Genomic DNA, 26,037 nt, shown 5'->3' on the forward strand with positions numbered 1-26,037 from the left:
GTGGGGGGGGCTGTTCTCTTGATGTGGTTAGTCTGTCATTGACCTTGTTTGGGTATAGCAGGAGTTGAATTAGAAAATGAGAACACGTTTCATCTTGGGCATATTTCATTCCATTTTTTACTTTCCTTAGGAAAAAAAAATTTCCCAAGTGGAGTCAGGTCTCCAGATTTGGCACTCAATTTCCCTTTATTCTGCAACAATCCTCTCCTCATAGAGTTCCTCTGGCCTCCTACATTGCAATTCCCAACCCACCCAAGTACGATGGGGGAAAAACTGCCCCGGTAGCTGAAACCAGTAACATCAGCTTGTTGAACTGTTGTGATTATAGCATCAAAGGGATAGATGGGGATTTCTGAGAGCTGAGCTATTTGGAACATGCGTGATTTGCTGCCATCGTAAACACTCTTAATAAGAGAACTCTGCCTGAGAAATGCTGATTAATAAAATTAACCAAGGTTTTTTTCTAACGGAGAGGGAAATAGTATAATGACTAAAAATGCATCAAGATATTACTTAGAAACAAACATTTCGAGACTTGAGATTCCTGAGAGTGGCAGCCTCAGCTAGCTCTTTCTGCACTGCTGTACCAATGCCAACGTCTCCCAGCTTTGCATTCTAAATGTGTGATGCCCGGCCTTCTAGAAGGGATGATGGTCAGAAGGTCAGTCCCCTTAACATTTAACTCAAGGGTTTACCTTAAGGGTTCTTCCCCCTTAACATTTTTGTGCTGGACAGTACATAATCTTATGATATAAACTTTTTTTTCTTGTTATGGGGCATATATCCTTTCCTTTATTCCTTCTTTCATTCTCTTTTTTTAAATCTTTCTTTTCAAACTACATTATTGCCTATCTTTGACCTCTTTAATCATAATCAGAAGGTTGGTTGGCAATTTTTTGGTCTTATTTTGAGACAAGAAGCGAATGTTTGAAAGATTTTGTATTCCAACACTCTGTGTCTCAGAACTTACTTTCCTCAGAGTTTTACTCTGGCCTTGTCCAGCTCAGCTGGAACACCTGGAACTAATTTTAGGGTTGCCTGGCTAAGCCCCACACTGGTATTTGAAGTTTGCATCCTCCCTCGACTCAAGCCCATTTCACCACCTCCGAAGGTGAGTGCAGGCTGATATTAATTAACAGTGAGTTGATTCACTGGCATCTTCCAGTCATTAAAGTAAATATTTGCCTTAAAATAGCCCTTTTCTCACCCCAAATATCAAACTTTTTGCTAATGCCTTGCTCCATCGTAGTTGACTCACCAGCACTTACATGGTATATGTGGCCTAAGAGATTTTGATTCTAAAAGGGAAGTGAAATACTCTTCAACATCTGCAAGTGAGACTATTTGAACAGCAGGCCGGCCTTCAGCATGACTACATTGTTTTTCAAAACGGCCATTGTGGCGCTGACTCAGCATTACTTAATAAACCCTCTCAAGAAGGGCTGGATTTCTCTTGTTTAATTATCATCTCGGAGCTTTCTGAGGGCTCTTCTTAGAAGTTGTTCATTCAATTTTATACCCCTAGCATATCTGACATCTAAAAGTACTGTTTCCTCTTGGTGCCAGCGTCCCCTCTGGCTAATCATGCAATAACAAGTGGACCCGGCAGTATATGTTACTTTAAACCTGGTCCTTTAGTGGAAATTTAATTGTTCTGTACTACAGCATACAGATTGCAGGGCAACTTTAGACACAAGTACCATTTCTGACAATCTTTTTCCTCCCGCCGAACAAGTTCTAGAACAGTTTCCTTAAAACAAAGGAAAAGTAAGTTTAAAAATAGGCATTTTTATGGTTATGAGTTCACAGCGGGTTTTTTGTTGTTGTTGTTTTGTTTTGCTTTGTTCGGTTTCTTCCTGTAAACAAATACTCAAATGTCCACTTCATTTTATGACTAAGTTGGTATCATTAGATTGGGACTGGGTGTGTAGATGTGTGTATCTGTGGGTGTGGGTGTGGGAGGGTGAGTGTATCGGCACATGTGTATTTAAAATGCTAGAAAAGACATTGCGGCCTAAGATGGACAGATGATTTTTTTAAAAACAAGTACATACATGAAGCAAGCAGGAAAAGTTGGAGACTTGCTTTGCAGTGATCTAAATAGTCATTGTAATGGGCTGCTTGCTATAAATGGGCCCTTTGCATCATTGTTTCTCTGAATTAGAGAATTCCTTGCTGAAGGCACAAGACCATTGAAGGAAGTAAAGCATCTGGTTTGTTTTGTAATGAGAAGCAGGAATGCAAGGTCCACGCTCTTAATAATAAACAAACAGGACATTGTATGCCATCATCACAGGATGTCCTTCCTTCAACAGAGGACTGACTGGGACTAGAGGAAAAGCCTGCCCGGGCCCAGAACCCACTAATTACTGCCTCTGCCTGCCTTCCACTTGCAGTGATGGGTTCAATATTCCCCTGAACTGTGAAATGATTAATGCTACACATTTTACTTACACACTTCCCTTTAGTCTGGCTGTGGAGTTGGGGGGCAGAAGAAAGTCAAAGGGATTTCAACATGTAGGACGGTAACCTTTTCCTGTTTTCCTCTCGACTAAATATTTGGAAAAGGGAAGCTAGTTTTCCGAATTTGAATGCTCAGTATTTAGCAGGAGAAATGGCATCTTGCAAGGTTTTTATTTGAAAACATGTATTTCAAAGGCAATAGCCTGAGTATTGGGCAGCTACATTTGATTAAATTCAGTGCAAAAGTCATCTGATTTGCTCTTCTCAAGAGAGATTTTGTATTATTCTGTAACTGGGAGTCTGAGCTGAGGAACCACAAAACTTTTGCATAGTTTTCAAGGTTTCATTTAATTTAAAGCGCAGCCCTTATTAAACCTCAGCAGAAATGAGGGCGGTCTGGAGTCATTAGCATACAATACAACCCAAGTAAACGCGGAGGTTAAGTGCCTTCAAAGGGAAGTAAAAAAGATTCCAAGCAAATGTTATATTCACATGCGAGGAGAGGAAGCTCCGGGCGCTCGCAATCTGGGGGGCAAAGCCCTCCGCGCGGCGCGGCTCGGCTCGGTCGAGTCCAGGTGTGGCCACGCCCCACTTCAGGCAGCTGGTAGGGTGAATCAGACGAGTGCTGGCTAATAGGAAATCTGCAGCAGGGAGGGGAAAGGAGCCGCCGGTCTGGTGAGCACAGACTGAAAGTGCTGCTGTGACACTCGGCCCTCCAGTGTTGCGGAGAGGCAAGAGCAGCGCGCGGCACCTGTCCTGATCCGGCACCCGGCGCCCGGGCGGCGGTAGAAAAGCCGGGGCCGCCGAGGCGCGCGTCAGTCCTGCCCAGCCCGGCGCGGGGACGCGGGAGGAAATGTCGGCAGTGTAGACATGAACGAGACTTATCTCAGATGTTGGATTTTTGCTGGGAAAAACTTGTGGGTACGAACTTGGTAAGGAACTTGATTTTTTTAATTTTTTATTTTTCTTCTGAAATTGATCTGAAACTTTTTTTTTTTGCTAACGTAGTCGCCTTAGAAACGAGAAATGCTTCTGCCTTAGCGCACTTAGTGCTGTCAAACGTTTATAAGACTTTTTCCTTATGAATCATTAACCCTTTCAGTTCCAGGCAGTGTATTGTCAGTTCATTGAAATTTCGGTAGTGGCTCCTGCCCACGAGGAAAGAAAGTAAATACTCCGGGCTGGTTTAAATTTTTTTTTTTTCTTTAAAGACATTGATTTAGCATCACGATTGTACGTGTTGGAACTAAACACAGAGAGGCAAGTTTGCTTCGATCTTAACTAAAGGAAACTTCGCATCTGACTTTTCTTTAAGAGCATCATATTTAGGGAAGAAGTGGAAGACTTTATAAAAGCCACCTTGAACACTTTCACAGTGTTATGTTTCCATTTTATCAAGAACACGTTCTTACGTAGAAGTGCTGCCTCTTGTCCTACTTGCTATCAAATATGTTTCTATGGGAAAATATTGAAGAAGTTGTTTACCTTATTTCTCTTCGAAAAGCACTGAGAGCGAGGAAGGATTTGCAGGAATATCCTTATCAGTTTACAAGTAGGGCAGAGCTTGTCCTCTTGAGTCTTCCACATTTATTACAACTTTAGTTACAGTAAACTGTAGCGCACCAGCGACTTCTGGGAATTGATATACTTTCAGATTTAAATGGAAAGTGCTATTTGTGGCTGAGGGCTCCTCAAGGAATTCTCTCCAGGGACTTCCATTGAACAGTTTTATGTTCTGTTTTTGCTTTTTCAATTTGGCGTGAGATGCCCACAGTTCACGAGAAACTGCAGGGTGTCCTCCCCTTCATTTACCCACTTTTCCTCCTCTTTTCCTCTGGTCCAAGCGATTTCTGCAAGGCTGCAGCTCAGTGATGCTGGCAGGATGCGACCGTTTCGGTCTTGCTTGTGAGAGGATAAAAGAGGAGCCACAGCCGGGGGGTGGGGGGGGGCAGCTTGTTTTGAAAGTTGTTTTGCGTTGGGAGCTGGTGGGAAAGTTCAGGCTTCCCCATTTGGAAAAGGCAGGCTGGGTTCCGCTGCTGCACCACACGCGCTTTCCATTTTTAGCTTCATTCAGAGGCAGACAGCTCCTTCCTCTTCCTCTCCTTGTTTGTGACACTTTTCTGAGGCAGCTTTTCCACAGCGCCGAGGGTCTGGCGGCCATGACCCCAGGCGTTTCCTTGGACCTAGGACTGAGCGCCCACAGCATTTTTCTGCCGTGAGAGGTGAAGCCAGGCATTGTTCGGAGGTGTGCTTTGTAAATTTTTTCCCCCTTTTTTTCCCTCAATGAGGTGGCCACATTTTTTTTTTTTCCACCTAAGAGTAGCATTTACAAACCTTGCTTCTTCAAGGAGGTCTACTTTATACGGCTTTTTGGCTCTTACTCAACTGCACTAAGCATTCTGCATCTGCTTTTCAAGTCTTCAGACTCCTGTATTAGTCATAGCCTCTCAGAGGGAGCTACGGCAGGACAATGGGGATTAAAGGCCTTTCTCTTCTCTTCCAGGCAGCTCCGAAGTGTAGCTCCAACGCTGTGAGGTTTCAAGGACTGGCTGAGGAGGGGACCATGAAAATGGACATGGAGGACGCGGATATGACTCTGTGGACAGAGGCCGAGTTCGCAGAGAAATGTACATACATCGTGAACGACCACCCCTGGGACTCGGGCGTCGAAGGAGGGACTTCAGTGCAGGCAGAGGCATCCTTGCCAAGGAATCTGCTTTTCAAATATGCCACAAACAGCCAAGAGGTAAGTCTTTTTCTTTTTTTTTCTTTGACTATGAAGGTGGGCACCTGATGCTAAATCTCTCGCTCCTTATCCTTGAGGCCTCATAGATAGAACTGTGTAGAGCTGTGAGTGTCAGCGAATAATTGATCATTCAATTCACTTATATCATTGCTTTCTGTTCCCTAAGTCAATTCCTTCCTGCTCCCTCCAGCCCTCAACTGTTCCCATACTAATTAGTAAACAGTTAAGTCTTTTTGGCAAATTGACATGTCTTAGGAAAGTCTACTTGCTGTGTGGGATGGTGGGTGAGATTGTCAGGGAGCTTTGGAGAAAGCTACTGCTGGCTGTTCTGGATTTATTGGGCAAGGAGCTCGATTTGGGGGGAGAAACGTTTTCTTGGGGGAAAAAAAGAATTTAAAATTTTTCTTTGGCCTCTCTTTGGTTACTAGGCAGCTTTATTCTTTTTAATGAGCCAGCTTTATTAGCTGGGTTTCCAAAATTATTCTCTAAACCTTCATGTGTTTATGAACTGGAGTGATGGTATAAATGGAGGAAAGGGTCACGTAAAAGTGTTCTCTGTCATCGTGACCTAAGAGCTAACCACTGGTGATCTGTGGCACAGCCTGTGCTCTGGCTGGGCTGGCAGACCTGTTCCTCACCGGCCTCTGAAGTGGATACACTCTTTGTTGTTTCAAAGGGGCTGAAAACCCGACCGTGGAATGAGCAACTGATTGTGTTTACCCTTTTATATAACAATTACATCCAGGCGTGATGTTTAGCTGTGAAATAACTTGCAGAACGGCTTCTTGTTTTGAGAGTTTAGCTCCTACTTACTACAGCTGCTCTCTCCAGCGCGTGGATTACGGGTGCGTCCAATTGAACAAAATCAACCCCCTCAACTGACTCCCCCCCCCACTACAGATCACTGTCAGTTAGAGACAAGGGGGTCATCATCTGTAGGGTCCAGAGTTTGCTACTGGGACTATTGACTCCAGCCACATCAAATCACTTTCCCCCTTTCCTAAAAGAACAGCGTTTGAAGGAGTCCGGGATCCTGTTTTGGGAAACGCTTTCTCTCTTTCCTGTTTGTGTATCTGACTTAAGTGTGTTTGGTGAGGGGGAGACACAGCTGTCTAAAATTAAATAGAGCAATTCTGCTTTGAGTTTCATGAAAGTTCAACTTTTTAAAAAAATTTTTTGGCTGCTGGGAGAGTGGAGGCAGATTTTGTAAAGGGCAAAATTTCAATTGTAGTTTTACATTAACATTACCAAAAATTTAACCCTAGAGGTCGGCCTTAATTATACCTCTCACTGAAAGTAATGGCTCTTCTCAATAGAAAGTATCTTAATTTGTGGTCTGTGGATCAGTGTAGGATTTGTTTTGGGTATTTAAGGTGTAGTGTTTTTTTTTTTGTTTTGTTTTTGTTTTTTTCCCATATCAGATTTGACCAAATTTTGGTCAGTTCCCCAGGTTAATTTGTGCTGTGTTGCCCTGTCCAGTCCATTGGGACTGAAATAAAAATCTTGATTCTGTAGGTCATCTTTGCTTTTAATTCTGTAATGTTCTTTTCCTTAACTCAGCTCTTTAAGAGCTTGTTTTTTGTTTTTTAATTTCCATCATTCTAAACCTTAGATCTTGAGGTTCAGAAAGATAGAGTTACTTACCCGAAGGCATTCAGTTAGAGCCGGAGCCGGGACTTAGAGGGAAGTTCTCATGGCTTCCCCAGCCCATGTTTTTGGCTGTGCTACCGCGGCCCCTCTTGGTGTCACTGTGGTTTTATTTATCATCTAAACATTTTAGACTGATCCTTTATTAAGCTTGTTTGGTTTCTTTTTTTCTCCCTGAACGTTTAACTCCCTTGTTCAGTATGTGAAGCAACCAAAATATAACACGTCAGTATCCTTAAAGATATTTCTTCAAAATAATCTAGGAGGTCAGAATTCTCAAACTTGTATATAATATTGTCTTAAGCATACTCTGGAATTTGTACCTGTTTGCTGTTTCTCCATCCTTCCTTTTTGAACTTTGAGCTTTGGGACAGACAGACCCTTCAGATGGTGAAAGATGGTGGGATTGAGCCATTAAGGAGGGCATGATAGCTGCAAACCAAACAGAAACATTTAGGATTGATGAAATGTTTACATTATCCTTATTCAGTTGGTCGCTTAGGTCCCACAAGCCATAGAAATAGGGAAAAAAAGCTTTTTTTTACATGTAGTTTTATCTGACTGATTTATCTTGCCCTTCCTTAAATAGCAGAAGATGTTACACTATGTACTGTTCTGCTGACATTCTGGGGATTTTTTTTTAAGTAGACCATTTTTCATTATGAATTTGTGTTATGTGTCAGCAGTTTTGGGGGGTTTAAAAACAAAACATACGAACTGTATTTCTGATCTTGCGCCTCATTTATAGATTTGGTTTAGCATCGTTCTGCACCTTTAATGAAGCTGTTCTTACTTCCTATTTCCAGAACTAAAACCAAAGACAGATATACTATTCAAAACTTTTAAACTGATGGGCAGTCCTTTTATGGGGATTTTCCCTTGTCCTCCTGAAATAATAGTCTATGAATACTTGAATACAGAGAGGTCAGTTTAGATATTTATATTTAAGAAGCCGTTGCCTGTACCAGTGTCTGCCCTGAGTTCTCCTCGCACTCAAGGCGCTGTGGTCCTGTGAGTCTGGTGTCCCAAACTCTTGCGGTGAATAAACATCAGCCTGATCATAGGGACTCACTCAGTGTCCATTTGGTGGAGGTCCATTATTAACTCAAGCCATCTGTAAAAAGTATCTCACCATAACATGCAATTCCCTCTTCTTCTGAGTGCCTTTTATTTGGGAGATGATGTACTGTGGCATTACCACATTTCCTTTACTATAAAGATAATTAAGGAGGAAACCTTCCAAAAACATCTCCTTTCACTCCACCCCTTTAAAAAAAAAATGGGGTGAATTACAGGCTGAAGGCCTCAGTCCACTACAGTGTTGTAGTCATCTCAATGTGTAAATATCCTTATATTCAAAATAGAATTTTAATCGAATGAGTCATTTTATAGGGTGGGGGAGGGGGACCGAGAACTAGTAATTAAAATGATCTTAATGTAATTTGGGGTAAGGAGGCTCATACCACATTTAGACCTGGATAATGTTTGTGCTTAAAACCCACTGCTGTGGCTTTTTTTTTTAAATGTGCATACTACTGCCATAAGGAAGAATTTACGTTAAAATATATATGTTCGTACACACACACAGTCCTTGCTACTGGGCTTTCATTCAGTGCACCTACTCACCCTATCCTGAGGTGTAAAATCTTCATTTTGTAAAACTGAAAATAAGCCTGAGAATTTTTTTTTTTTTTTGTCTCGAGCTGCCCATGTCGGTGTGCGCTGTACCCGAGGCCATTGACAGAGACAGAGCAGCCCAGTGGCAGAGGGGTCGGCTCTGCACAGAAAGTCTGGCGCAGATGGCTCCTGTGGGGCCTCAGCAAGCAGGGACCTGGTGAAGCCCAGTGTCCTCTGGCTGATAGGTTTCCAGGAGGCACACAGTAGCTCGTCCCCAGCAGTAATTCTTTAGGACCCTGGTCAGTTCCATGGAAGTTTCCTTCTTGAGTTAGGTGAACACATTCTTAATTGGTTTGTTTTAGTACTGTGAAATTCAAGGCATATTTCAAGATTATGCTGTGAAATTAGCTAGCTCCGGAGATAGGATGTTGTAAGCCCTGGGGTCCGGGAGATGGGGTTGACCAAGCAAAAGCATGCCTGGCTCTTCCCAGGACCAGAGGGAGAACTCTGACTTGTTCTTTTACTTTTGAATAAAAATAACCTGATTCTTATCCCCCCTCCAAAGTTACTTATGGTGGGTACCATAATCGTAGAGTTGTAGCTTTATGTTCTCTTTGAATAATGTCTTTTATTTTAAGAGTGCTGGACTGGGAATGGGTATAAGTAGTATATAAAGCACAAGATTCCATCAAACCTCAAACTACCATGATTTTTAGTCTATATTTATTTATATGTGTGGGTTTAGTGTGTTCTGTAGTTTTTGCACATAACAGAAATATAAAATAGGTTTCTACTTCATTCCTAAAGATTATCCTAAAGATAATCTAATATTGAGGCTCTTTTTGTTTGGGGCTTAAGGGTTTTCATGGCCTTCCCCCACAGACGTCCTCTTTTTTGAATTGCTCTCCTGTCTTGCCAGCTGAATTGGACTTGTAAGGTTACGGATGGCAAGAAACTACTAATCCTGCTTCTTAAATATCTTGCCCCTAGTTGTACTCACATATTTATTTGGGTGTCTTACATCCTCTCCAAATCTCTTTGTAGGAACAGGATTCTAGTTGACGTTTTTTCAGCCATGAGAAAACATGTGTTTTCTTAATGTAAGATTAATGGCTGAAACCCAGGTGATCATTCTGGTAAAAGGGTAGCAGCAATTCAGGAGAAAAACCCTGACCTTAATGTAGTGCTGCTTGTTGGTAATCAAGCTCTGACTCTCAAGACACTGTCTGCAAGAGACTATAATTTAAAACAAAAGTTGATGAACCAGTTACATGCCTTTCTTCAAATTACTGCTTTAAAGTGGGTATGTTGAAAATATCAACTGCTAATTATTGGCTGACCAGCGAATGGCATTATTTGTTTTTCCTGTTTGTCATTTTAATATTATGGAATAATCACTCAAATAGAATGCCAATGATATGTGTGTCATAGCAGTCAACTCCATGAATTTGCCAGGTTCAGTAATAACAGATCCTAAACAATAAGCCCTTGAATAAGTCTATCTACTAAAGCTTTAAGTATGTATTTTATCTTAAGACTGTTCTGAGATATTCTCTTCCCAACAGTTGTTCTGCCAACAGATGCCAATAATGATGAACTGTTATTGAAAGGACAGATAGATGTAAATGAAGGCAGAGAAGGAGGATAAAATGAACATCTGCTTTTTTCACCTCTCTGCTGAGATTCATAAAGGACCAAAAATAACATCCTAGCCCCGTGAACCTTGTTTCACTCAGGTTAGGTGTAGGAAAATTTCTGTTTTCTCTCTCTCTTTACAGTTTGGTATGCTCCACTGGCTTGTATATAAAATACTAAATTGTTTTGAAAGATCATTGGCTGATAGGAACTTACAGGAGAAAGATCAGTTTGTCAAAACCAAGATTAGGTGTATTTATTCCTTATTCATTTAAACAGAGGTTTAAATTCTTGATGAAATTTAATAAGGGATTAGTGATATACCCCAAATCTTACATTCCACTGTGAACAGAAGGAAACACCTTCTGATTCCCTGTTTGCGTCTGCCATTGAGGGAAGAAACACACTGAAACCACAGGGATAGTTCCCTGCTCTTGGTCCATTTCAGAAAGGTATTTGGTAAGTAATCTCAGGCTGTTCTGAAGGACAAGAAAAAAAAAGGGAGAGTGAGTGAATAAAAACCATGCAAAATGTTATAAAGGAATTCTCCCAGAGTCCTTTGGATGAGTTCCTTCCAGATACATGGTTGGTGATTTTTTGTTTGTTTTGTTTTACCCTATTCAAGAGAAATGTATGATCAGGGAGGAACTGGCATCTTTAACACGGTCCTTTAGCAAGGCCCTACGGGGTCAAAAGGGATGATGCATTTTGTCTGAGATCCCCAGATCTTAGAGCCTACGTCTCCTCAGTATAAAGCCCTCCCATTTCAGAGGAAGAGTTTGACATTCTTGAATGAAGATTCTAGAGAAGAATGAAGTTTCTTGAGAGGTTTTTCTTCTATTAAGGAGAACTTATAAGCACTGAAAAAACCTTTTCTGGAATGAAGAAAATGTGTTTGGTTTCTGGTTCCTTAGGCTTTTGTGGAACAACCAAAGAGTATTATTTTGGTTTCTGAGGTTAAAACTATTTTATTACCCTCAAGCACACTATGTTTATGGCTTGAGGGAGAAGGAGAAATGGGAAGCTGGGAGCAGCTGCAATGGTCTAATCTTGAACATCTAATTCTGCAGTATCTTGATTCTCATTCTGAAACAGAATGGTTGTTATTCTCTGTTATTCTAGAGTGAAAAATAATAACAAAAATAGAAGACTCTAAAATCATGGGAGATTAATTCTCGAGACTATTTTAATACTTGATTGAGTGTTTTCGTATGATCTTGCAGTGTAAAAGAAGGCCCTTCCCGAAGCTGAAGCTTGTTAATTACTTTGTACCTATTAATATCTGCCCTCCATATCACAATTTTGTGGTTGCTGCTTGTATCACTTTAAAACTCAGTTCCTTGAAATGAAAAGGCTGGCGAACATTTTACAGTTACAATTGTTTCGTATGTTTGACTCCCTTTAGGTTATTGGAGTGGTGAGCAAAGAATATATACCAAAGGGAACACGTTTTGGACCCCTGATTGGTGAAATCTACACCAACGATACAGTTCCCAAGAACGCAAACAGGAAATACTTTTGGCGGGTAAGTAAGGAAAAATTTTCCAAACTCATTAAGTATTAGGAAAAAAGTGGGGCCAGAAGAGCTGGGTCACTTCCTTTTCAACCTGTGCTGAGAAATGCTGGGGCTCACCCACAAGTAGTCAGGAGCCCCATGGATACAGGGAAATCTGAGCAAATGGGATGAAACCGGTTAAAGGTTGGACTCTGGGAACACAGAGTTGGTGGTTAGTGATGGAGTATAGACTATATGTGAATCTTAATTTTTGCAACTGAGAGCTTTGTGATGAAGGGAAACAGTTTGCTGCTTGCTTCAAGTGTAGGTTCATTTGCATTTCTGTGCAAGGAAGTAGTAATGAGTCACCAAGCTTAGATTTCACCCAGTCTTGATTTCTTGCTGAGTTAACTTTAATTGAATGGAAGAGTTATCATAAGTGAATGTCTTGAAAATAAAAGCTATTAAGGAAGGATGGTTGGGAGATGGGGCTTGTGAATCAAGAAAGGGCTACAGGACAAGTCCTATTTTTAAAAGAGTCTGCACCATAAAACCATTGGATTTGACAGTGTGTGGAGATTACTCCCACAACATTAAAAAAAAATGCTTACAATCAGTGTGAGATGATAAGCTTCCTAAGACATCCAGGGAAAAGGTCTGGCCAATAGAATTTCTATGGAATATCAGGGTTAGAAAAGACACCAGATGTAAGCTAATTAGATGGAATCCTTGAGAAAAAGACTTGGTATTAGGAAGTGAACAGAGAAAAATCCAATTGCTTTCCCAGTACGTATCTATCTGGAATACTGTCTTCCTCACTTAGAAAATAAAAAAATGCTTACTAAATTTAAAATAGAAGTCATTTTTATACATATTTACCAAAAAAATGTACATGACTAATGGGGAATTATTATTTGAATTATTTTAAGAAAGTACTGCATAGTAACCTCAAAAATTGTATTATCCTCACCTTGACAAGTATTTTTACCTAGAACCTTAGAACCCTTGAATCTTGGTGATAAGTATCATAAAAGGCACCTGTTGGGGAATCTCTCAGAAGCTGTTCCTAAGGAACAGTAGATTTTTTCTAACCCAGGAAGGATGATGTCTGTAGAAATCTATTATTTTAGTGTTTTCCAAGCAAAAGAGAGCAGTTATATATTATCTAATAATCAAATGCTAGCAGTTTTTATTTAATAGTTACTCATGCTTAAAATCTAGTTGCTCTTTGAATTTTACTGGGGAAAATGTAAGTGCATTTATTGCCAATAAATTCCTCCCAGAAGTAAGCTAAGTATAAGTTCTTGAAGTTGAAGGATTGAACTAAGCCAACCCAGCATAAGACTCATTAATATATGGTCATTTTGAAAAAACAGGAAGAAATACCTAAGAACCTCCTATGAGTGTCACCGTTCCTTGGTTCATTAGAGACTCACTATAAGTAACTGAAAGGCATTCTTTAGGTGGATTTATTTCTATCAGTCTTTCACATGCAAAGGTACCGTACGTAGGAGACAACTTCCCAAGTTGTTGTAAGTATCCTGATTTTGTTGGCAGGAATATGAACATCTGTTGTGGGGAAAGAAAAAGTTTCATGCAAATTACACAGTCAAAGGAGAGAAGGGATGTTCAAGTTGAGAAACCAGTGGCATTATTTCTTGTAACTATACTATGAGTCAGCACGTTTTTAATTTTCCTGATAATATATGGAAATGTAGTGAGGTGATAAGGAACAGTGTTCATTTTATGTTTGCATTATTTTCTTGTGGGTGTGTATGTGTGTGACTTCATGGGGTTGACATTTCTGTTTTAAAATGAGGATACAGTAAATTGTAGTCCGTGGAAGACTGACTGGAAGCAACATACCCATAGCTTTAGAAAGCAGTTTCCGCCCCAGCGAAGAGTGCAAGAGTGATGGAACCCCACGTTCCTGGAAGTTTGCACATCACAGTAAACAAACTTGAAAACCCCTCTTGATAGCAGAATTCACCCAACCTCGTTCCATTTTCTCTTAACAAAACACACCGCAAAAGCTCTCACAAGCTGCTTTGATGAAGCCACATGTATTTCCCCCTTCACAATTTACAGGAAGTTACTCTTAAAAGAAAGTGATTCTGGTGTTTACTGCCTGTGTTAAAGGGACAGAGTTCTTTTTTACTTTTGATAACCTTTGAACGAAATATAGGAACCATTTATAGACTCATGTAGTCAGTATGTGAGTAAGAATAGAGCAGCAACTGGCTGACCTGTTAGAGCAAAATTGCTGCTGCAAACCAGGGCGCTGCTACTTGGAGACTACAATTTGCAGATAACCAGGTATTGAATTGTCTAAGGAAATTTCCTAAGACTGAAGAAAAGGTGGCACACCTCTTAAAAAGAAAGAGAAACTTTCTGTGGACGTGTAAGGAGTTTGTTTATGGTTTCAGTAAGAATATTTAGAGTTTTACTGTTTTTACCTCTCCCTTTTCGCCCAGTGGCCAGGGTGCATCTGTTACCAGAAGTATGATCACAGGTATAGGGCAGGTTTTGAATTCTTCGTGATATTTTGCCTTTAGAGTAGGACATACTTTCTTCCTGTTCTTTTTCCAAAAACCTACCCCTATGGCTCTGTGTGTGGTGTTTTAGCCAGCCTCATCCCAGATAAGAGGGCTCCCTCTCCCCTCCTTTGGCTTGAAAGAGAAGTGCAAGGCTAAACTTGTTTATCAAGAGGAAAAGTGACTTCTGAGTCGACTGTCGAATGCTGGCTTCTGTCCCGGTGCTCACTTTGTTATGGCAGGTGAAGTTCACCTTTGCCCCGCCCAGTGTTTCCACAAAAAGGCAAGGTTCCAAGTATTCATATGAACAAGTGTTACTTTAGGACTTAGAGGGTTGGGGGTGGAGGATGTTTGCATAGTTTAAGCCTTGGGCGGGGGTGTAGGAAACGGCAAGTACTGAGGCCATAGAAAAAGCTGAGATACTCGGTTTGACGTAGCCACTCATCCTGGTCTTTCTACCCAGGTGACTCAAAGCCTTGAAAGTCAGCATAATCGCAACTGGAGTTGGTAGCATTGCCCTTTCGCCATTCACTGTGTAGCAAAAGTGGTCCTCCGTGGGGGCTTACTCAGTCTCAGGCAGTCCTTAAATGAAATGCTATGTTTCCTTCTTCTGTTATTTTTCCCTGAGTACATGAAAAGACGATAAAACTGAAATGGAAAAGGTAACTGACAGTGTGCCTCTCACCTGTAACCACCCTGATTTCTGCTGATTCAAGACTACTCTGGCTAAACTGATTTGATGATTTTTCTAACTAAGCAATAGGGGACCAGAAATCCCACATAATACTTGGTGTATTTATTCTTAGAGGTACTAGGGGAAGCTTTGCATTGCTTTGGGGCTGACTTTCTTACTTCAGTCTTCTCTTTGGGACAGATCTATTCCCGGGGGGAGCTTCACCACTTCATTGATGGCTTTAATGAGGAGAAAAGCAACTGGATGCGCTACGTGAATCCTGCGCATTCCGCCCGGGAGCAGAACCTGGCTGCGTGTCAGAATGGAATGAGCGTCTACTTCTACACCATCAAGCCCATCCCTGCCAACCAGGAACTTCTTGTGTGGTATTGTCGGGACTTTGCAGAAAGGCTTCACTACCCTTATCCTGGAGAGCTGACAATGATGAATCTTGGTAAGTGGATTACAGCACAAAAAAAATAAATAGAAAATGCCAGTCATTTCAGTTCTGCCCCTATGAGCTAATAACATGTTGTTTAATTACATGGCTTCACCATCCTGTTGGGCCACAGTAGGTGGCTTAAACGAGGGACTAGGAAGAGGAAATTTTTTTTTTAGTTCCTATTCCCTGTTATGAAACTTGATTCATTTGAAAAAAAAATGAGAGAGCTGCTTTGAATGTTGAATTCAGAAAGTTATAGGAGGAAATGTATTTCTAATTCTAATCCATCCAAAAGTTGGGTAGATTGGAGTCTATAATAGGGATTGGTCCTGACAGGCTGACTATGCAAATTGTAGTATAAATATATTGTAGAGATGCACACAATTTGTTTATCAAGTTACAGCTTGATGTGGAACATTATAAGATTGCGGTCGTGATTTTTCAATATTCTAAATAGATGACCCTAAAGATTTCATATCTTAGCTTCCTTCCTTATGGTAAAAACCTAATTATCTGATCTGTAATCACTATTACAGTAGTCACCTATCACTCTATCTCCACAAATTCTCAGTTCTGTAGGTTTATTAGCTTTTACTTTTTTAATCGGTTAAAATTGCTGTCCTAACGTCTTTCTGCAAAGAACTACTTCATTTTAGTCATTCTCAAGTGATCTCTGAATGATTTAGGAATTATAGAATTCTAACCTCTGTTGTAACTGTGGTTGTGTGTTCTGTTACACTGCAAAGCTATATAGCAATTTTAGAAATGAACACTTTTTGCCTTAAAAGTTAAAACAATGCTGGATCTTTTGTCCTGTCTTGTTTTGTTTGTTTGATATCCTCTCAAACTTGAAGGAAAGTTGCAAGAATAGTACAAGTTCCCATATACCTTTTACCTAGATTCACCAACTGTTGATATGCTGTCCCATATTGTTTATCTGAAGGCTAAATTGCTTAAGTTTATATTTTTATCTTTGACCTTTGGAATAAATCTTAATTTTAAATTGGAATTTTGGCTTAAACTTTAGGATCAATTAAGAAACTAATTACATAGTATCCAAGTCATATGTAATCCAACACTATAGCTATTATAGCAATTTTTTGTCATCCCACACTGTCTGATTTCCTTGATCTCCAATACCATGTCAAGACTGCTTTGTATTTACAGTTTTCTAAAAGTCTGGGACTAGAAAAGCTTGATGTGTCTTGCCCATAGGGCCAATTTATATATAAGTTACTTGGTTCTGTGAGATTTTGTGTTCATGGTCTGATAAGGTATTGCATATGCACATATATACACAGTATTCCCTTGAGATCATAGAAAAGGATCTGGGAATGTTTAGAAGCAAACTGGCTTCTAAAATGAGAATAATGAACATAATCAGGCGCTGACCACAGTGCCTCTCTCCTCCTCTCTCATGAGGGATCCTGGGAATCTCCCTGTCACATCCCTAATACTGAGCATCCCACGGGCCATTTGGATGTTTCATGTGTGTATGTGCCAGGCCCAGTGCTAAGGTACTAAGGGTTGATGGTAAAAGACACAGATGCACAGTCGCATTTTCATGGAATTTAAATTCCAGCAGGGCATCTCATGGCATGATGTGCTGCTTCCTCCTAATTTTCTTAGCATGGGGAGCCACTTCCTCTTAAGGGTCTCCTTTCATTTCTGGAGCTTAATCATTTGTGGAATGAGAGAAAGTATTTGATTTTTTTTGGGGGGGGTGACTAACTCCATTGAGGAGACCCAATCTGCGTCATTCCACCAACCATATTCCCCTCTCCCTCTGCCAATCAAAAAAGAGAGATTGTTTTAAAGGCCTCGCATTTTTATTCCTCAATGAAAGTCTTTGAACAGTATTTTAGATTCAAATGTTTATTCTTTTTTGTGTATACTGTGAAATGGCACCTTTGTTCCCTCCAAATATCCCCCTTTTTATTTTTCCAGAATCTTTTCTTTAATTGCTATAAAAGGCAGTATAACATATTCAGGTACCCCATGTCCATAGTGAAGGATGAGATTTAACAATAATCCATCACATGAAGACAAGACTGCTGCCAATTGTGAAATCAGTTGTCTTAGGTGTGGCAACTGGTGACTGAGACTCTGATCAGGAAAATTTCCACTATTTCATCAGGTCTAAAAGGAAGATTGTCTCCCCAAATGAGTTGTGTTGGGTTTCCATGCTTAAAACACAATAGAGTTCTGTGCTAGAATCTCCATAATGGCCTAACTGGTAAAAGTTTTGAGGAGAAGGGGTTTGAATAAACCCAGAAATCACAAATTATGGGTGAAATTAAAAAAAAATTAACAAAATACTTAAAAAAAAAAACAACAACCCACAACTAACTAAACTAGTAAGAACTAGTTAACTCCTACCTTCCTCAATTCTGGTTTTTTTTTTCCCTATCTATCTAACTAACCCATCTAGAAAACAGTTTGACCAAATTATAGACTTCTAAATGTTAATCTGCTTTCTCAGTTTCAGTTGAAACAGGCTTTGTTTTGCCTACTGCAGAACTTCTAGGTTCTTTCTTATAGTCTTCGGGGTTCTTATTATAGATCGAAAATGTGAGTCGGCATAATTAAACCATTCAGCGCCTTCAGAAGCAGTTCACTCTTGAAATGACTCTGTCCGCCTACAGCCATTTAAGATTTAAGAACAAAAACAGATCTTGATTTTCTTTTTCATGTTAACTCAAACTGCCACTGAGTGGGAGATTCAGAAATGACACCAGCTTCACTGATTACTCAGCTGCTGTTTGAAGGATGAGTTTTTTAAATGTGCTTTCATATCTACCTAGTCTCCATAATTCCCACCTGTAGAACATCTTGGGAGGCTAACATATCCCTCCGGATACTGTTTTAAAAGAGGACAGAGATCATTCAGAATGAATAGATCTGTATCCTGTTCACATGTTGGCCACAGTGCTCAGTGATTTACACTGAAGATTTAAATTGTGACTTATTTGTTGACTCAAACATTAGCCTTGTTTCAGTTCAATAATCTAAAATTATATTCATGGCTTAATAAGAACACTTTACTAAAAAAAAAATTGAGAGACAGTGCTATGGGTAGACTAATACTTTTATGCTTAAGGCTTTTATTTTGTTGAATTTTAGACCAAGGGAATATTGAAGCTCCTGGAAAATTTGTGAAACTTAAATGTTAATTTTGCCATCTAAAAATGGCAACAGTTTTTAAGGGTGAAGTTTCTGTATTCTCATTTTATTTGGGTGACCTTTTTGGGGATGGGGGTTGGGCTCTGTGGATGCCTCCAAATCATTCTTTTTTACCTCCGTAGAATTCCTTCCTGTGGCTGTGAGAAGCCTTGCCTATCAGTATTCCCACTTACTTGTCTCTCTCCTCCTTTACCATTTTAGCTTTAAAAAACAAAAGTGACAATTTGAACTTCCTGCCTGCTGGGCCTCACTGAAAGACTGATATTGCCCTGATAAGTTGATATTTATTTTGGTTTGGGCGCTTCAGAAATCCCTCTCCCTTAACAAGCTTTCCATCACTGCCCTAGATCAGCATCTTTCCTGATAGTGTCATCCTCTGTGTTTATTCTGGGCCTGCCGGCTCACCCAGGAAGAGGTACTGATAATAGCTACCAGGAGACAACATTCTCTGAGGGGCTCTCAAGCTGGAATAGAATTCCTCAGCCTCTGTCAGCTCAGAGAATGGATTTGAAGAGTTCAGAAAGCTGGAGCTCCAAACTGTTCACTTCTAGACCTAGCAGATACCAAGCCCTGGGGTTCCTTCGTTACACAAAGGAGAGTCAGGTTGTGTTGTTGACGTCCCTTCTGGTGCTGAGTCCAGAGCTCTGCTGCCTTGAAAGGCAGCTCCATGCACCCTCCTGGGGCTTACTGCATACCCCACCTAGGACAGGCACTCTCGTTTGAGTGATTATCTTCCAAGAACCAAAAGCAGTGCTCAAACAAAGCATCGTGTGTTTTACTTTTGATATCCAGGGAAGTCTGAGCAGGGAGTTTTTGCTTTCCATGCTCTGGCAGGCATTTCCCCAAAAGCATCATTCACAGAAGCGCTGCTCTTGAGTGTTTGGGGAACCGGGCTGGAGTGGCACGGATGGTCTGAACGGTTGTCCTTGCTTACTTCTCTTACCAAACAGTATGTTTACCAAGTAATAATATACCTTCTTTTGGAATAAATGCTTTCATCTCAGCTACCTCTGTTTTCTTTGGTGCTCTAAGTAATTGAACTGGCTCGGGAAGTGCCTGTTGTGGTTTGGCAGAGGTGAATGTGTCACACCTTGGGATTCCAGGGGACAGTACTGCTGGGAGACAAAGTGTTAGTGTAAACTTGCCATCAGCAAATGCAGGATAAGGGGGCAGGATCCACACTGCTGATCTAGTTGGCATAGGCAGTCTGAACAGATTTTTTGTTTTTTAATCAAATTTGTATTTAAACAAGAATTGAGGTGAAAATTGATGACTGCTTATTACCTGAAATGAGTCTTCATCTTTCACATCTATCTCACAGGGTGAGCTGATTTCCTTTAGCGAACATCAGAATGACTTTAGATTATATTTGGCACCCTCCACCCCAGAATTTTCCACCCCATTTTAATGGACGCTATCTGCCCTAGCTTGAACAGAACTATGATAAGGTTTTTATAAATGGAAAGAAAATAATAGAAACAGTGCTATGCATTCGATAGATGCTGCCACTGTCTCCACTTTGGTGAGGAGGAAATGGGGCCGCGATTTTAGTGAGTGGCCCAGAGACCTCTAGAATGAGAGGGCGTTGAGCCAGGTGTCTAACTTGCATCGCCAGCTGGTGTTCAGGTTTTCTCAAAAAGAGAGAGCAACTTTGGCAATTTCACTTCAGTTCTCTCTATTGCTCTGAATAATCGCTCACTCTTTATTTCAGCACAAACACAGAGCAACAACCCAAAGCAACAGAGCACTGAGAAAAATGAACTTTGCCCAAAGAATGTCCCCAAAAGAGAATACAGTGTGAAAGAAATCCTAAAATCGGACTCCAACCCCTCCAAAGGAAGGGACTTCTGCCGCTCCAACATTTCACCCCTCCCTTCAGAAAAGGACGTGGACGACTTCCGAAAAACTGGGAGCCCCGAAATGCCCTTCTATCCTCGGGTGATTTACCCCATCCGGGCCCCTCTGCCAGAAGACTTTTTGAAAGCTTCCCTGGCCTATGGTATGGAGAGACCGACTTACATTCCCCACTCCCCCATTCCGTCCTCGACAACTCCAAGTCCCTCATCCAGAAGCAGCCCTGACCAAAGCCTCAAGAGCTGCAGCCCCCATGGCAGCCCGGGCAGCACGCTGTCCCCGCTGGCCCCCGCCGCGCACGAGCCTCGGGACTCTTACACGTACTTGAACGCGCCCTACGGCCCCGAAGGTTTGGGCTCTTACCCTGGCTACACACCGGCCCCCCACCTCCCCCCTGCCTTCATCCCCTCTTACAGCGCGCACTACCCCAAGTTTCTCTTACCCCCATACGGCATGAATTGCAATGGCCTGAGCAACATCAACGGCATCAGCAACTTCGGCCTCTTCCCGAGGTTGTACCCGGTCTACGGGAACCTCCTCGGGGGCAGCAGCCTGCCCCACCCCGTGCTCAACCCAGCTTCTCTGCCGAGCTCGCTGCCCTCCGAGGGAGCCCGCAGGCTCCTTCAGCCCGAACATCCCAGAGAGGTGCTTGTCCCGGCGCCCCACAGTGCCTTTTCCCTCACCGGGGCCGCTGCCAGCATGAAGGACAAGGCGTGCAGCCCCACCAGCGGGTCTCCCACCGCGGGCACGGCCGCCTCGTCGGAGCACGTGGTACAACCCAAAGCTACCTCAGCAGCGATGACAGCCCCCAGCGGCGACGAAGCCATGAATCTCATTAAAAACAAAAGAAACATGACCGGCTACAAGACGCTTCCCTACCCACTGAAGAAGCAGAACGGCAAGATTAAGTATGAATGCAACGTTTGCGCCAAGACTTTTGGCCAGCTCTCAAATCTGAAGGTAGGCGGTGAGGTAGGGCGGTTCTGCCTCCCTGCTGGGAACTCTGTGTGTGTGTGTGTGTGTGAGTGTGTGTGTGTGTGCGCGCGCGCACACACTCAGGCTGGTATTTACCCATCTCCCCTGCTGGGAACTGTGTGTGTGTGTGTGTGTGTGTGTGTGAGTGAGTGTGCACACTCAGGCTGGTATTTACCCATCTCCACAAGCTATAAACTGCCAAGGCAGTGTAAGACCTGGGCTGAGAAGAGTCAGTGTGGGCTCAGTTTTGCCTTTGCCACTTCTGTGTGGCTTTGCACAAGGCCCTCCTTCCTTCCTGAGTTTCTTCCGAGTAAAACTGGAGTGTGGGCCAGGAGGTTGGTTTAATGTCCCTGCTAGTCTGAGATTTTTGTGCCCTTTGCTCAAACCATGCAAAACATTCTGAAAACACTGGGACTTTATTCTGGTTAGCACTTTGTCTGGATGCTTTTCTTAAGATGGTTTGCATCACAGACACCTGAGTCTGGGAGGAGAAGCCTTAGGTCTTGGAGCTGATTTGAGAGCCGCGCTAACCCATGCACCTTCTTCCCAGGTCCACCTCAGAGTGCACAGTGGAGAACGGCCTTTCAAATGCCAGACTTGCAACAAGGGCTTTACTCAGCTCGCCCACCTGCAGAAACACTACCTGGTACACACGGGAGAAAAGCCACATGAATGCCAGGTGGGCAATATTGTGTGGTAACACATTTGACCTTTGCGGTAGATGTCTGTGGAGTTGCCCTCCCAGGTCACAGAGCCCATAGTTTAAACCACCCTAGAGAATTCTGCTTTGCCCCAAGCCGTCAGTACCAAGGACCTCCTGGTGCTCTGTGGCTACTGACAAGCTGAGATGACACAGCCAGCTTCCAGTGGATGGGAAAATAGCAGGGGAAAAAAAACACCGTGTGTAGTGTGCCCACATCACATCACCCTGTTTGCCTAGTGCCACACCGTCCCTGCCACAGGGTGGCTTCTCCCCTCCCAGGTTGCTGGCTGTTTGTTTTACTGCTTGCCGCTCCCACTGGCTGCTTTTAATCTTTGGGTCTTCCCTTCTCTGTTCTCTTCCCCATACCACAGGTTTGCCACAAGCGATTTAGCAGCACCAGCAACCTTAAGACCCATCTGCGGCTCCACTCTGGAGAGAAGCCTTACCAGTGCAAGGTGTGCCCCGCCAAGTTCACCCAGTTTGTGCACCTGAAACTCCACAAGCGCCTGCATACCCGGGAGCGGCCCCACAAGTGTGCCCAGTGCCACAAAAGCTACATCCACCTCTGCAGCCTCAAGGTCCACCTGAAGGGAAACTGCCCGGTGGCCCCAGCTGCTGGGCTGCCCTTGGACGATCTGACCCGAATCAATGAAGAAATCGAGAAGTTTGACATCAGTGACAATGCGGACCGGCTCGAGGACATGGGGGACAACATCGATGTGACCTCTGTGGTGGAGAAAGAAATTCTAGCCATGGTCAGAAAAGAAAAAGAAGAAACTGGCCTGAAAGTGTCTTTGCAAAGAAACATGGGGAATGGACTCCTCTCCTCAGGGTGTCACCTTTATGAATCATCAGACCCCTCCCTCATGAAGCTGCCTCACACTCACCCACTACCTCTGGTACCTATAAAGGTCAAACAAGAAACAGCCGAACCAATGGATCCTTAAGGTTTTTCAGAAAATAAGTATTGCATTTTATTTTCTTTTTTAACTTATGACCTGGTGTAGTCAGGGTGCCTGTAGCAAATTGCTTGTACCTACTTCCAGTTCTACGTGGCTCTCCTGGCAGCAGGTTTCCCCTCACCTCTCTGGAATAAAGAAGGAACTCCAAAGTTACTGAAATCTCAGGGCATAAATGAGGCAAAAACAATATATATACATATTATATACACTTATTTACACCCACATCTATATATTTGAACCTGTGCATTTTGAATATTTGTGTGGATATGTTTGCATAGCCTTCCCTTACTTAAGACTATTATTGCCTAACCATAATTATTTTTTCAATGATAATACTTCATAATTTATTATGCAATTTATCATTCAAAAAGCAATAATTAAAAGAAGTTTACAATGACTGGAAAAATTCCTTGTAATTTGAGTATAAATGTTATATTTTTGTCTCGTGACCATTCTTTGTAGATAATTTCTGCACATCTGTTAAAGTACCTTAGAGTTAGCAAACAAATACATTACTTCTATTGACTTCCCTCTATAATAAATGGTTTGAAAATGAGGTTTTGTTATTGCCAAAGTTAGACAGTTGATGTGTTAACTCAGAAGATCATACCATTTGAATGGCATTATATAACTTGGGGGTATGTGTGCAGAATTACTCAGTAATAACTTGTGTAGAAGAAACAAGAAAAAGAGTAGTGTATGTTTCTGTAGATAGTTCAGATTTTTTTCCCCTAGCCATAATTTTACCCAGAAAAGTAACAGGAAGGCTTTGTCGCCTCGCTCCCTCTCCCACTCCCCCCAAGTCATGTGACTATTCAGAGCAGCCATGTGATTTCTGCATCCCAATGTATTATCTGAAAATGTGAAAAAGACAAAATGCCAAGTTTAAACCACTGCAAAACTTAACCAAAGCACAGGTGGTTTTTGTATGTGTGAAGCTTGGGGGCTTGAGTCTGGATAATTGCTTTTGTTTTGGGTTCTGTTTTTTTATGTCAAAATTGCACAGATACGGTGCTCTACCAGGAAGGAGTTTGAGGTAGATAGGCTCAGGCCACACCTAAAAGCAAACAGAAAAACGGGTATTCTCATTGTCCTAGGGTAAAAGCGGGTAATGAACATTGCTATCCCCAACACATCAATTTTATTTTTTTTCTGTAAAAATCAGATTTTCCTCAGTATTTGTGTTTTTACATTTTATGGTTAACTTAACTGAAGATGAAAGGGCATTGCAAAGTTGTTCAACAACTATTACCTCATTGAGTGTGTCCAGTAGTGCAGGAAATGTTTTCTTATCTAAGATTTGCTACTCTACAGAAGAAACCAAGTGTGCTCCAAAAAGATAGAATGTGTGTCATTTTATCTTTTATTCTGCTAAGTCCAAAGATTACATGTTGGCATTCAAGGTGTAGCAATGAATGATGTATATTTATAAATCTATTTATACCACTATACCATGTGTATATCTATAATATATTTATAACCACTTAAGTTGTGAGCCAAACCCATGTAAAAGAACTTACTTTTCCTAAGGGCAAAAACAATAAAAAAATCTTCGCTGAGACTTTGCGTAACACTCGATAACCTCAATATCTAATTGTGTCTGGGAACCTCCCTGCTATTGCCAGAGAGCCTGGAAACATGGTACAAAGGTGGGACTGGATAACATCTAGGGAGAAAAAAAGCAACAAATCATTTTGTACCATTCAGGACAACCTAAGACAGCTTTAGTTCTTTTCCATGTTTGGATATTCTTTTTACTGAAGACAGCTTTAACTTTGTTTTACCACATTGAGATTTTGTGGTCACACCCAAGTGAGAGAAATAAAAATCCCATTATTTAATCCCTTTACCATCATAATTTTTCTCCCACTCCCACCCTCTTAAAACATTGCTCTCTCACTAATCTATTTTATATATTGAGCAGTTTGTGGCAACTAATGTCAACCTGCAAAACAGAACAGTTTAGGATGACCCAGGGAAACCGAAGCTTTACTGATCTGTACCTACAAGTAGCAAGACAATTTTACATATCCATGTTTTACAGACACCTCTTAATTGTAGGTAAAACAGCCCTCACTATTCAGACAATGATACCAAATACTTTCTCTTTGCTGCCACTCATTCTCTTTTTCTTGACTTGTGTACTTGTACTGGAGAGTTTTTCAAACCCTTGCAGGTTGGCTGGAAACTTTCCTTCTCCTTAATGACTGACTTTCTCCCTTAGGCCTCTTACATGTGAATGTTGAGCCCACAATCAACGGTGGTTTTATTTTTTCCTCTATTCAAAATTAAAACTGACCAAAGTTACTGGCTTTTTACTTTGCTAGAACAATAAACTATCTTATGTTTACGTACTGGTTTACATTGTTATTTATGTGCAAATTGTCAAAATGTAAATTAAATATAAATGTTCATGCTTTACCAAAGCTTGTCTAATTTCTTGAGTGAGGGGCCAATGAGTTACTTATCCACACTCGGGTGGCATGAGACCAAATTTTGAACATGATTTGACTGCCCTCTTACTCTTGAGCAGCACCAATGATTACCTTCCCCAGGTCCCCCCCATCAGGGTTTACACATGTGAGTGAGCTGCCAGTGTTGATCTGTTGTCTCTTCTGACAACGTTAAAGATGTTTTCTTTAATTATGAGCTATAAAAGCTGTCTCTAAGAAAGATTTCAAGTATTAGCCATTTGGTAAGGGGAAAATCTGTTTTGCTTTTGCTGGGCTTTGTTTGTTTTACTTGTTGATGGGCATGGAATGGTGGGGAGGTAAGGAAGAGTTGGATCGATTCCAGAAATACAATCCTGGGCTTGGGCCAGTGTGTGTGTGTGTGTGCGCGTGTGGACATCCAGCCCTTTCATGGGCCCTAAGGAAGTCCTGGGAAGCTGGGACAAGGAAGACATCTTCAGTAGCTAATAGCACATGGCAGTAAATAAGGGCTTTTAGGCTTCCATACAGTCTCCCTGCACTACACAACCCAGGAAGTTTTTCCTTTACTTCTTGAGTCATGATACATTTACCACTAGCCCATTTTTCCAGAAAGCTGCTGTTTTACCAGAACCTGGGCACTGTCAGTTTAAAACTCAAGTTACATGGTGGCATCACC

General features: G+C 41.7%; 1 protein-coding gene across 3 annotated transcripts; it reads left to right on the forward strand.

The window, feature by feature from the left end:
* Positions 1-3,118: 3,118 nt before the first annotated feature.
* On the forward strand, positions 3,119-25,521 carry PRDM1 (PR/SET domain 1). Of its 3 annotated transcripts, none has more exons than XM_077162527.1 (7): positions 3,119-3,395; positions 4,967-5,209; positions 11,514-11,633; positions 15,012-15,264; positions 20,147-21,249; positions 21,815-21,943; positions 22,339-25,521. In XM_077162527.1, the coding sequence occupies exons 1-7, from the start codon at positions 3,354-3,356 to the stop codon at positions 22,912-22,914; spliced, it is 2,466 nt and encodes an 821-aa protein (XP_077018642.1). In that variant the 5' UTR covers positions 3,119-3,353; the 3' UTR covers positions 22,915-25,521. The 3 variants fall into 3 exon arrangements, with proteins under 3 accessions (XP_077018642.1, XP_077018644.1, XP_077018643.1); XM_077162528.1 differs by lacking the exon at positions 3,119-3,395 and adding an exon at positions 3,441-4,708; XM_077162529.1 differs by lacking the exon at positions 21,815-21,943.
* The last annotated feature ends 516 nt before the right edge of the window (positions 25,522-26,037 follow it).

Source organism: Tamandua tetradactyla, chromosome 5 (assembly GCF_023851605.1).
Source record: "Tamandua tetradactyla isolate mTamTet1 chromosome 5, mTamTet1.pri, whole genome shotgun sequence".
NCBI lineage: Eukaryota > Metazoa > Chordata > Mammalia > Pilosa > Myrmecophagidae > Tamandua > Tamandua tetradactyla.

What these genes read in the sequence shown, in the direction of transcription:
- PRDM1 (XM_077162527.1), top strand. Translation starts at nt 3,354, where the DNA reads ATGTTGGATTTTTGCTGGGAAAAACTTGTGGGTACGAACTTG. An exon ending in AACTTGTGGGTACGAACTTG is followed by an intron (nt 3,396 to 4,966) that starts GTAAGGAACTTG and finishes CTTCTCTTCCAG; the next exon opens with GCAGCTCCGAAGTGTAGCTC. An exon ending in GCCAGCTCTCAAATCTGAAG is followed by an intron (nt 21,250 to 21,814) that starts GTAGGCGGTGAG and finishes CCTTCTTCCCAG; the next exon opens with GTCCACCTCAGAGTGCACAG.